General features: G+C 35.7%; 1 protein-coding gene across 1 annotated transcript; it reads right to left on the bottom strand.

Moving 5' to 3' along the window:
• Positions 1-2,915: 2,915 nt before the first annotated feature.
• Positions 2,916-10,830, bottom strand: LOC148954095 (C-type lectin domain-containing protein 161-like). Its single transcript, XM_089086913.1, has 2 exons — positions 10,765-10,830; positions 2,916-3,991 (listed from the first exon to the last, which is right to left on the bottom strand). Exons 1-2 carry the CDS (start codon positions 10,814-10,816, stop codon positions 3,117-3,119), a joined length of 927 nt encoding a protein of 308 aa, XP_088943039.1. The 5' UTR covers positions 10,817-10,830; the 3' UTR covers positions 2,916-3,116.
• Positions 10,831-13,584: the final 2,754 nt, after the last annotated feature.

Raw genomic sequence — 13,584 nt, 5'->3', positions numbered from 1 at the left:
TTGTCGTAGAAACTTCAGAAAGGGCTCATTTGATTAGAAATTTAAATGGCTAGTTCTCTTTTTAATATTCGAAAGTGATTCTAAGGCAACTGACACCCCTTCCGCGCCCACCATTTCCCCAAACACATCCAATCAAAATTTTGGTATGGCCTTTTTGTTTAACGTAGTTGAAAGTTCTGGAAATTATATGTTTGAGCAGCAGACTCCCCCTCCCACTGTCTTCTGGGGCAAGGGTTATAAGTTATGCCCTTGCGGCATATATGGTTCTTATGGAAGGAATGCTCCTATAAACTTCAGAGAGGGCTCATTTGATTTTAAAGTGAAAGTTCTAGTTCACCTTTTAAGCGTCAAAAGATATTGGAGGGTAACCAGGTTCCCCCCTCCAAAACCCTTTTTTCCCAAATGCAACGAATAAAATTTTTAATATAGCTATTTTGTTAAAAATAGTTCAAAGATCATATAACAAAAATTCCGGTATTGACACAACCCAACAGGGCCCGGGGGCAGGCGTTGTAAGTTATGCCTTGGGTGCATATATGGGTCTTATGGAAGGGATACTTGTATTAACTTCAAAGGGGGATCATTTGATTGGAAATTGAAAGTTCTAGTTCACTTTTTAATAGTCAAAAGAGATTGGAGGGCACCTAGCCCCCCCCCCTCCACGTCCTGTTTTCCTCAAACCTATTCAGTAAGAGGTTTGAGATAGTTTTTTTTTTAAATAGTTTAAAGACCATATAACAAAAACTCCGGGGTCGACACAGCCCCCCAGGGCCTGAGGGCAGGTGTCGTAGCTTATTCCCTGGGGGAATATATGGTTTTTATTGAAGGGATGCTCTTAAAAAATTCAGAGATGACTCATTTGATTGGAAATTGAAAGTTCCATTTAAGTTTTTTCTAGTCAAAAGAGATTGGAGGGCACCTAGCCCCCCCCCCCCCCACGCCCTTTTTTCCGCAAATGCATCCAATAAAAATTGTGAGATAGCCATTAAGTTAAAAATTTCTCAAAAGTCAGATAACAAAAACTCAGGTGTCATCATAACCCCCCAGGGTCCGGGGGCTGGCGTTGTAAGTTATGCCCTGGGGCATATATTGTTCGTATGAAAGGGATGCTCGCCAAAAACTTCAGAGAGAGCATATTTGAATGGATATTGAAAGTTTGAGCTCACTTTTGAATAGTCAAAATAGATCTGAGGGCAGCTATCCCCCAACCCATCTGATGAAAATTTTGAGATAGACATCTTGTTAAAAATAGTTCAAAGGTCAGATAAGAAAAAATTCGGTGTCAATAGAACTCCCCAGGGCACAGGCGAAGGCGTTCTAAGTTATGCCCTAAGTACATGTGTGGTTCTTATGAAAGGGATGCTCGTATAAAATTCATAGTGGGCTCATTTTAAAGGAAATTGAAAGTTCTAGTTCACTTTTTAAGAGTCAAGAGAGTTAAACTACCCCCCCCCCCTCCCCACGCACTTTTCTCCCCTAATCCGTCCCCTACAAATTTTGAGATAGCCAGTGTTTTGGAAATTGTTCAAAAATTAGATAACAAAAACACCCCCCAGAGCCCGGGAGATAGGTGTTGTAAGTGTTGTCCCGTGGGCGTGTATGCTTCTTATGAAAGGGATGTTCGTATAAACTTCAGAGGGGGATAATTTGATTGGAAATTGAAAGTTCTAGCTCAATTTATATGAGTCAAAAGATACAGGCGAACAGGGGGGTTGTAATTTCACTAGTGGATAGAGCCTTTAAAATCTGTTCCCAGGAATTTCTGGATTCAGAATTGTTATACTTGAGGGATATTTTATTTTGTAATAGTTATCCAATTAAGTTCATTGATAAAATAATTGAAAATAGACGGGCCAAACATAGTAGTAGGGTTATTGAGGTTTCTCAGTCTTTAGATTTAGTTGTTTCAAAAAGCTTCATTTCATTACCATATGTACCTGGTTTGGGGGAGAAACTTTCACGGGTTTTACGTAAATTTGGTATTGATACATGTTTCCAATCGCTGAGGCCAATGAGTAGTTTTTTTAGTTCTGATAAGGATTTAACTCGGGGAAATTTAGTAAGTGGGGTGTATAAAATTCCGTGTTCTTGTGGGAAGTTCTATATTGGTAGGACTCACCAACAATTTGTTGAAAGGTTTATTGAACACCGTAATTCAATAGAAAAAACCCTACAATTAAGCAAGCCTCCAGAAACTTTCGTTTCAGCTTTAGCAGAGCATATTTGGCTTCAACCAGACCATTTTGTAAAATTTGATGAAGCCTCGGCTTCATCACCTAAAAACTTAAAACCTTATAACTTAAAACTTATAACTTAAACCTAAAAACTTAAAAACTCATCACCTTATAACTTAAAACCCTTGCCCTGAGGAATGTGGGGGATTGTTCTCCTCAAAAACATATTTTCTATCTGGAAATCAACTACGCTGAACAAAATGGCTATCTCAAAATTTTGATTGGATGTGTTTGGGGGAATGATGGGCGTGGGGGGGGGGGGGAGTCTAGTTGCCGTCCAATCACTTTCGACTATTAAAAAGGGCACTAGCCCTTTGAATTTCCAATCGAATGAGCCTTTTTTGAAGTTTCTACGACAACGCCTTCTATAAAAACCTTATATGCCCCCAGAGCATAACTTAAAACCCTTGCCCCAAGGGTTGTGGGGTACAAATAGATAAATAATTCGGTAATAGGAGGGGAATCTTTTCTTAAAGGAACATAGCCAAAGTACTAGTTGTGGTGAATCTATCGTGTTTTGTCTCACGGCTATGAGATCGAGATGAAACTCTCAGGCCAGAATTTCATGGATAGGGGAGGGGTAGGAACGGTGACTTTGGTTTTTTGGAGGGTGGGGCAATCTTTTTTCTATCAATAATACTATTAAGTCTTAGACTTTTTCTCAGTTCCTTTGTATTTATTGAATGAAAGCAGAATTCTGTAATATTATTCTATTATCGTTTATTTTTTTGCTGAAAATAGTATATCCTTGCAAACTTAACCACACAAAAATTATTTTAAAATGCTTGAAATATAGCACTTTTTTCAAACATTTTTCTGCTAGAGAGTTGTTCTAAGGTAAACGTAGGCATTCTATTTCTTATTTTAATGAGACAGGATTATTTATGAAGCACTATACGTTGACACCTTGCATACAACAGTTAAACTGTCACTAGCAGAAGAACTAGCCCTCCAGGATCCACTATATCCACTAGTGGAGTCAATGTATCCAAAAAGGTAGCTATTATAGGAACTGTACCAGTTTTGATAATTTATATAGGTACCATCTACCCAATAAACTGAATTATACAAGCAGCCAATCCAAGCCCGGCTTGGTACAATTTCTCGGATAAAGTTATTTTCTTCACTAGAATGGATCGAGACCATATCAGCACCTTCACTTCTACAAACTGAAACACCATCTCCCCAATACATACTCGATTTGACAGAATAGCAATAGCAAGCGTTATTTTGGAAACACCTTTCTGTATAGTTCTGAGGACATGGGTCAGGTTGTACTGTTGTTGTTGGTGGAACTGTAGTTGTTGGTATAGAAAGTGGCATTTCACAGAGGATTGGTCGTAGTTCAGTACAAGGACTGTCACGCCATTTGAAGGGCACGGTATATCCCTCGTCTTCGTATCCAACATAGTGAACGCAGTCACTGGAATTGGCACCATTTGTGGGAGCATCATCATTCCAGCTGGTATAGTCCAAATCACTTTCATCCACCCATATAAATGTATTATTAATTCTTTTCAGTCCTATCCAGGCACCGCGTCGTAAGTCGTCTGGAAACACGTAAATGAACTTGTTCTTGTCTTCTGAATGGATTGAGGGAAGATCTCCTCCAAAACCGTTACAAATCTGTTCAGCAATTTCGTAGCGAACGTAGCCGTCTACATATTGAAAGCAGCTACAGTCATTTTCACTACTGCAAACTAGACTCCATCCATATGCACAATATGCTCCGGTTTTTGAGTCTGGATGTTCCTGGTCTAAAAAAAAAAAAAAGTTTCAAATTCACTACTTTGAAATACTTGATGATGGTTTTTTTTCTACTGAGCACTGAACCTTCACGTTTATCATGATTCTACTTGCACAAAAACACAGGGGTTCCATTGGGTCAGTGCCACCCACAATTCTTCCCCAAAAGAATGGATATTTCACTTTATTTCTCTTATATTTTAGAGTAATTTGCTTATGTCATTCATCGTTCGAGTTTTTCATCATTAAAACTTTTTAAATAATATCTTTTTAATTTTCTTTTTCATGAATGCCCCCAATGAAAACTTGAATTTTACAGATGTTCCAAAACACCTACTAGCACCATTCTAAAAGTTCCAAAATAGTTCCTCATGTGTGAGCTCTAGCACCAATTGGGCAAATTTACAACCTCCCAATGATAGATATGATGTGGTGTTGATGTGAATTTTCTACAGGGTCTCCTATAACCCTCCATTTGATGACTTATCTCTCTAATTGTACCTCCGTTTACATAGAAAACAAAAACGTAGTAAGTTCGAATTAAGTACAAGAGTAAACACCCCACACTGAAGGCGTGTCCAAAAGCTCTGTTCTTGTTATCAGAGTTGCTTATAGTCTATCTGTATTCCAGCCCCTTCCTCCATCTCTTGTTTCTGTAGGTTGTAGGCTAAACAGCCCTAGCATATAGACAAAAGTTAAGTAATTTTTCTGGTTCTAGTTATTTTGTAACTATCTCTCAATAATTGTTAGTACATAATGCCAAAAAATTAGCATTAAGAAAGAGCTGTGACACAGTCAAATGGGTAAATTTACAATTTATCTATTACTTCACTAGGTTAAACATGAACACTCCATTTGATAAGCGTTTTAACGCTAGTTCCAAATATGCAAAGATAAGATAAGATTTAATTTTTCATGAAATACACACACAATATTACACTTTACTATTCCCCCAAAGACTTATTGGTCTGTAAATAAGGAGGGAGACAAATTAGTCACTTACTCAGAGAAAAAAAAATATCACTTACTCACAGAGCGAAAAGCAAAGAGAAGAAGAAGAAAAAAGTAATAATAATAAATAAAAAATGCAAATAAAATAAAACTATAGACCACAAAAACTAAATAGATTGAATATACTAAATTACTTAAGTATATTAAATAGGCTCCAGTAAAATAATAATTTATAAGAAAATAATAATTAAATAGATAAAGATAGATCCTCAGACCCCAAAAAAGTTTTGGTAATTTTTTAAACAACCTGAAAGAGATTCTTCTGCAAAAAATAGCAAACACAGTGCATTCTGTATATTAGCTTATGGACAACAATCTTGGATGTCTCACTGGATTTTGTCCTGGAATTTTGCTTGCAGTATCTTTCGAACACGCTCTGAGTATTTGAAGAACAGCACTGGAAGATGCTGCACCTCTGTTTTGAAGAGTCTGCCAAGGATATTATCCCTGAAAACCTATTTGTTGATTGCTTTGGAAGGAAATTCCACAAGCATAAGCAGAGGGGTCAGTTCCTGACCCCAAATCCTATGTAGAAGCTGCAATCCGTTTTTGTAGCTAGTTCCTAACCTCAAATCCTATATAGAGCCACTCTCTTTTTTCCGCTCGTATTTTCCTATGTCGAGCTACTACCTATCCTTTTGGTAGGTTCCTGACCACAAATCCTATGTAACTCCACTCTCTTCATTTATAAGGCAAATCCCTATGTGGCATACACATTGTGCAAACCATTTCTAACGCACTTTTTCTCGTATGAAAACATATGTCTTCGGACCCTTAACCTGAGAGGCAGAGTCTAGACGCTATCTGATCTTTAACTTTGTTCTAAGCTCCATGCATAGATTTTCAAGACATTATTTCTGGCTAGGAAAATACCCCCCCCCCCCCCCACGAACAAAATCTCATGGAAAATATGTTTTTACAATAATATATGCTAATATGATGTTAATGGCTTTCTCGAAAGTTCTTAAATTTTATTTAATAATAACGTTTTTATTACTAATAAATATACATAACTTACGAATTAACTTCCGTAACGAACTTCTATGTTTATATATTTTTAATACGTAAATTAGGGGGTTCGCCCCCTAGTCAATACCTCGCTCTTTACGCTAAATTTCGAATTTTGTTCCAATTCTTTAAAAATGACCCCTTAATCACAAAGCAGTTAATTAGGATAAATAGCTCTTATGAAAGTAAAAAAAAAATTTTGCGTAAAGAGTGAGGTATTGACTAGGGGGCGAACCCAATCATATACGTAATAATTTCTGTTCGTTTTAAGTTTTGATGTTGCTTCTAACTTTCAGTTGAAATCTTGTTTGTTTTTTTTGTTTAGTTTCTGATCGTTTTTTTAAATAATGCTGGGAAATCCGGCACCCCCTTCATAGAAGTGTCCTTCCCCCATGAAAAATTCCTCCACGGAAAGATCCTCCCACATAACACCCGACCCACCCACCCCCCACTACTAGAAAAAATCCCTCTTGAAAACGTCTGTATACTACAATACAATAACCAATACTATATGTAAAGGTTGGGTAAAGTTCATAGCTTTCAGCCCTTTCCCGGGGACTGTGGGGGATTAAGTCATCCTAAAACACATAGCTATTATATTTTCGACCATGCTGAACAAAATGACTATCTCAAAATTTTGATCGGGTGACTTTGGGAAAAGAATGAGCGTGGAAAGGGCTAGTTGCCCTCCATTTTATTGGTCACTTAAAAAGTGCACTAGAACTTTTAATCTCCGTCCAAATGAGCCCTCTCATGATATTCCAGAAACACTTGGTCGATACGATCACCCCTGGGGAAAAAAACAAATAAACACACATCTGTGATCTTTCCGCCGACAATAATTACAAAACTCCAATTTTTGCAGATGGGAGCTTGAAACCTCTACAGTAGGGCTCTCTGATACAATGAACCTCATGGTGTGATTTTCATTACTGTGTATAACGTTTAGGGGGTTTTCCCTCCTTTTTTCGCAAATCAGACAAATTTTCTCAGCACGTAACTTTTGATGGGTAGGACTAAACTTTATGAAACTTATATATTTCAAATCAGAATAAAAATCTGATTCTTTTGATGCATCTATTGGTTTCATAATTCCGTTTTTTAGAGTTCCGGTTACTATCGAGCCGGGTCTTTCCTTGCTTACAGTTCGGTACCACGAACTGTTTGAAAAAAGTTGGAAAAATTTGGATTCATATATATGCCTACAAACAGTGACCCTTTATTGGGCCATTCCTACGCCCCTAACAGATAATCCATCTATAGATACTAATGCAGAATTTGACTCTTTAATCGACAAAGAGTTGGAAATTTTTTTATTCATATCGATGCCTAGAAACAGCGAACCTTTATTAGGCAATTTCTATGCCCCAAAACCTTCATCCCAGCTATAGACTCTTCATTGAAATTTAATGAACGGAAAGACTTAAATGATAATTTTCATGCAACCCCAAGTGAATACATTGTAGCAAGATTGACAAATGAAATGTTTCAAGACTTTGATGCTAGACAGTAGGCTATATTGGAGCAGACACAGTCTCCTCTTGTGATTTAATAATATTTCCACCACAAGTGAAGAGAGACAGTTCATCATTCCCCTGCCTTTTGAATTTCAAGACAATTCTGAAGAAATTTTGACCACAACTTAATAGAATCAGTTAATTATACCCCGCCTCCTAAATTTTAAGATAATTTTGAATATATTTTCACTACAAGTAAAGAGAATCAGTTCATTATATCCCCACCTCCTGAATTTCAAGATAATTTTGAAGAAATTTTATCGATCCCTAGTGAGAAGAGCCAATTTGTTACTCTCCTTGATTTTGAAGAGCCTTCATTTAGTGAAATACCATATTCAAATCAAGGTAATATTGTTTTCAATCAGATAGGTGGAGGAGAGACTGAATAATTCCTTTTTTTCTTAAAAAAAAGCAGACACAGTCTCCCCTAGTAATTTTAATGATAATCTCACCACAAGTGAAGAGAGACTTCTAAATTGGGGGAAGAGAGACTTCCCCCAACTTCTAAATTTCAAGACAATTTAAAGAAATTTTCACCACAAGTGAAGAAAATCAGTTCATTATACCCCCCTCTCCCCCCCCCCCCCCCTTTCTGAATTTAAAGATAATTTTGAAGAAATATTCACCACAAGTGAAGAAAATCGGTTGATTACACTCCCGCTTCCTGAATTTCAAGATAATTTTTAAAGAAATTTTACCTTTCAATAGTGAAGTGCCAATTTGTTACCCCGTGATTTTGAAGTGCCTTATTTAGTGAACTGCAAGATTTAAATCAAAGTAAGGTTGTTTTCAATTAGATAGGTGAAGGAAAAACTGACTCAATTCTTTTTTTATTAAAAAATTACTTTAAAGGATATTTACGATCCGCTTAAAAAATCCAAAAAAGAATTCCTTTAAAAATTCAAAAAGAAGAAAAATAAGCTAAAGGGTACAACTTGCTGCTCATATTGTATTCTCTAAAGAAGGCATGAACGATCAAAAAGTAACTTTATTATCAAAATTGGAAACCTTTCACAAATTTGGGGATACAAACCAAAATTAACAAGACCGCTGAAAAATATTCTAAAAATTATTCTGGATTTACCTTTACAGTAACAGAGGGACTAAACTTGCACCTAGCATTTGCAGACTATAGCTATGACATTGGTCCAAAAGGGCCCTAAATCTCTGAATCCTTAAAGAATAAGAAAGTTGTTGTTAATTTATACTTTAACCAACACAGTGAATGTTTTTAGTGGTCTGTTTTAGCCAGTGGCCACCAAGTTTTGTGTCGTAATGTAAAAAGTAAGACATAGCTTCTAGCTGTGAACGAAGCAGAGTTAGAAGGGGGAACATTTCCTATAGTTTCCTTTAAATACTTTGAGGGAAAGTGGCCCATTAAAAGGAAAAGTATTAAGCTCTGGGAGACAGAACACTCTAGTGTAGGAATAAACACTCCTTATTTTGATGATTTTGAAAAAAGAAAATTATGTCCAATGCGCGGCCTGTCTAATATTAGCGTTAAATATTATTCCTTTTTATTATACGTAGAAAATAACAAGTACGGAAATTTTTTTCCAATAGTGAACCTTAGTAGACTAGTAGACTCATTCCACGTGTAAAATATGACACTAGATTTTTTGCGTCTATTGTCTTGCCCCAAAAACTAATAAGGGTGGTTTAAGGGATCATTTAGAATATTGTCCCCCCCCCCTCCCCAAGGACTTCAGATAGCAGACATTTTACCGAAGGATAAATTGACACTAGAATTTAATCCTTTTTCGCATAGAATTTCAATTGAATATACCATTTTCATGGATTTTGAACCAATAATTTAAGAAACAGAGGAATATTTAGGTCAGCTCAAGCCAATAGCTTTCGACTATGCTAAAGTTAAGGCAAAAAGGGAATTAGTTAAAAATTTAGAGCATCTAGGGCTTTTTTGCCATATTGATGGCTTAAGAAAAGATGCAGAAGGTTGTTTAGATAAAGTACATGACACAAACAGGAAAATGGTAATAACTGAAGCTGATAAAGAGAAACTAAACAGTAATATATGCTGGATATGTGAAAAACCTCTACAAAATGACCGAAAGACTATTGGAAAGTGTTATGTTGAAGATCATTGCCATACTACGGGAACTTTCAGATGCATGGTCCACGATGGTTGTAAATCGGTGTTAAATTTTCGGAGTTAATAATTAAATCTTCGATATCGGTGCTAAAATCGGTGCTAAAATCGGAGAAAAGTTTGTATACCTATCTGCTTCCATAATCTTTCCTATGACATAAAACATCTTTTAATAGGGTTTCCCTAAAGGCTTCCTGGAAGAATGATCAAGACAGAAGATATACCGTGCAATTTTTTGATACTTTTAATTTCTTACCAAAATCCTTAGAAAGTCTTGTTGAAACACAACGAAGTGAGGATCCCTTAAATTTTCTAATATTAAGACAAGAATTTCCTTCGGAAAAAGAACCTTTAGGGAAATATATTATATATATATATATATATATATATATATATATATATATATATATATATATATATATATATATATATATATATATATATATATATATATATATATATATATATATATATATATATATATATATATATATATATATATATATATATATATATATATATATATATATATATATATATATAAAATTAGAAGCTCCTGAACACAAATACATGAAAGTCGCTCGTGTTCACATTATTTATATTTTCTGGATATTAGTAATCCAACAATACCCTACGGGTTTATTAATAATCTTCACCTAATTTTCAAATACTTTTAATTTAAAAATAAAATCTTTGCCTTACATGTTGGAAAAATTTCCCACGAGGGATTTGTCTGGAGGGGAGGATTTTCCACTTGAGGCTGAGAGAAATATTTGATGGCAATTCTCTGTGAGGAAATTGTTGGGGTTAAATTTTTCACAAGTCGGAGTTTTCTGTAGGGGAAATTCTTTAAACGGGGGAAGGAATTTACACAGAGTTGGGGGATTTTTCGTGGGTGAATTGTCTGCAAGAGATTATTTTTAAATGCTTCAAAATTTATAAATACAACCATTAACAATACACGTGCGGGGGCAAAATATCATAAACTTCAACATTCACCACCTCAATTTTGAGGACATAATTTATCCCACTACTTACTGTCTCATCTATGGTAGCAAATACTAGCGGAATTGCAACAAAGCACAGTGTTGACACAAAAAAGTACTTGATAGAATAGTATAACAAAACCACAAAATACCTGCCCAGGATGAGTTGAGAAGAAAAAACAAGCAAAGAAACATTGAAATCATCTTGAAAGATTGATTTGACAACCATTAGGAGACACAGTTTTGTACTGTATTTTTATCTAAAACAAACACTGACATCAAAGTAATTTATAGAGATGATTTCATGGACCCAACTACAGATCAAATCAATAAGTGATCAATTCCATCCAAATAAAAAAAAACAAATGAGAACATTTTACAGGATTTACTTTAACTAAACGGTACTTGTTAACAATCCATTACACATTCAAGAATAACACTGCTTAAGATCTAACAAAACCGGTTTGCCTCTCAGGAATCGGTTATGATTTGCTTAATTTGAGTGAGAAAAACTACGATGTAGTTCAATTTTAATTATATATTTGATATACTGAGGGGGTTAGGCGTTAGGTTTTAATATAATGAGTTCTGCATGGCCTGCTGTTCCTAATTCTTTGTCGTAGTTTCCATAATTTTGTATATTATATTTTGGTTTATTTCGTCGTAATTAACCTAACTTCACTTCTAAAGTGTGTTCTGGATTGTTAATAAGTACCAAGTAAGATTCTAGAAGCGCAGTAAGTTATACAATTTTACCTTTGTTTACATACTACGACTGATAACTCATTGCAACACTAAGCCACCTGAGGCCAACATAGCTACGTATACTCCTCCTCCTCCCCAGTCTATCCAAAGCCTTCCTCTTTACTCCCTCCCAGGAGTTTCCTATTGCCTTTAAATCTTTCTTTACGAAATCTTCCCACCCCAACCAGGGACGACCTTTAGCTCAGCCCTAGATGGTTGGCTAAAAAGGACAATCTTTGGTAATCTTTCATCCGCAGAACGGTGGCCGCAGTTTACCCCCCCCCCCCTGGAAAATATCCCCCAGAAAATAATCCCGTGGAAAATATCCCCCCGGAAAACACTCCCCACAGAAAATACCACCCCGCGGAAAATACCCTCGGAAAATATCCCCCGGATAACACCCCCTGTGGAAAATACTCCCCGCGGAAAATACCCCCGGAAAATACCCCCTGGAAAATACCCCCGAGATAAATACCCCCTCCCCCGCCGAAAATACACCCTAGAAAATACTTCCGTGGAAAATACCCCCCGGTAAACACCCCCCAGAAAATACTCCCCCCGTGGAAAATAACGTTTTCCAAATTTGAGAATTTTATTTGAGTTTTATTATTTAATTTCCGTATTTATTTAGCCAAAATATTGGCTATATATTGTTCCAAATCTTATGTGAGCTGACCCCTGGCCGTCTATGGCCTGGCCCCCCTCAAAAATTAACAATATTTTATTATAACTTGTGGGAACTTAGTGCTGGCTCTCCATGGACCCACCCCCACGACAAAATTATTAACAATTTCTATTCCAAAATTTATGGAAGCTGACCCCTGACCTTCCGTGTTCCCGACCCCCCCCAAAAAAAAAAAACAACGATATTTTATTCCAAAACTTATGGGAGCTGATATTTGGCCCTCCCGCCCCCTCTCCCAACTTCAAAAAGATATTAACGAAGTTTTATTCGAAGAGAATATTCGGGGAGCATATCCCTGACCTTAGTAGTAAGAACATAATTTATTCTAAGCGCACAAAACCTACCAGACAGGTTTTGGGCCAAACCAGACAGGTTTCTGACCTAATAGTTATATGAAGCTAGATTTTTAAACATGTATTTTAAACCAATATTTTATGTAGGTCAATGATCTTAGATTATAATATTTGCTCAGTATAGCTAAGCATAAAATGGTCTTAATTAATGACTTGAATATAGGAATGAAACCAAGATGAGAATAATCAGGAAATTATTTTATTTCGATAGAATGAAAGCGGTAAAGGGTTAAAACTGCTTACCAGTTAAGGTAAGTCTGTGGGAATGGTAAGTCTCAAGCAACGTGACATAAATGTTAAAATTGGGTTAGAATAACGTCATGGGTACCAATCTATGAAAACGGTTAGCAGTGACAAGGTGATCTTGTGACTTAACCTAGCTTTCACTTCTCGACTGAGGTCTTCATAATACACAAGTACCAATTGAGGAGTGTGGTCAATATAAAATATTTTTTAGCATTGGAGTATGCTAAAAAGTTGAAACTAATAAAGTCATAGTTGCCAAGAAAAGAATTTTAATATAGAAATTCAGAACAATCCTTAGAAATCCCTAGAAATAAAGTAGTGAGGTATTTATGGATTTGAACCATCAAGGTCCCCAGCCATCAAAAACCCTAACCATCAAGGACCTCAACCTCCCAGGTGCCCCCTCCCCTTAACCTCCAAGGCCCCCCCCCTTCAAATTTTTTGCCCCTCCACCCCTCCCCCATTTTTTATACTTTTTTATGTTAATTTTGTTTTAACTTTTATTTTTTATTTTTATGCTTTTTTAACATAGAAAATTTTTTCAACTTTTTTTTACATGTCTTAGAATGACATTGAATATGCTTAAAACCACAAAAATTCAGATTTAATATTTTCAAAATACAAAATGAGAATGACATAGATATGTTAGTCGTGACTTTTATTATTAGAAAGAAAAGTAACACTTTTCTGACTTGGAATTTTTTGGACGGAATATTATTCAACTTTTTTTATTATTTTTTTTTATTTACGCGGCTCTATTCTTTGTTTTGAACTTTTATATTTTATTTTTTATATTTTTTCACCATAAAATTTCTTTTCAACTTTTTTTTTACATGTCTTAGAATGATATAAATATGCTTAAAACCAAAAAAATTCACATTTAATGTTTTCGAAATACAAAATGAGAATGATATAGATGTGTTACTCGTGATTTCTATTATTAG

The sequence above is a fragment of the Artemia sp. Qi Xiang Cuo genome, chromosome 3 (genome assembly GCF_049724085.1).
Source record: "Artemia sp. Qi Xiang Cuo chromosome 3, ASM4972408v1, whole genome shotgun sequence".
Lineage (NCBI taxonomy): Eukaryota > Metazoa > Arthropoda > Branchiopoda > Anostraca > Artemiidae > Artemia > Artemia sp. Qi Xiang Cuo.
This window is presented reverse-complemented; position numbering and strand designations above follow the sequence as displayed.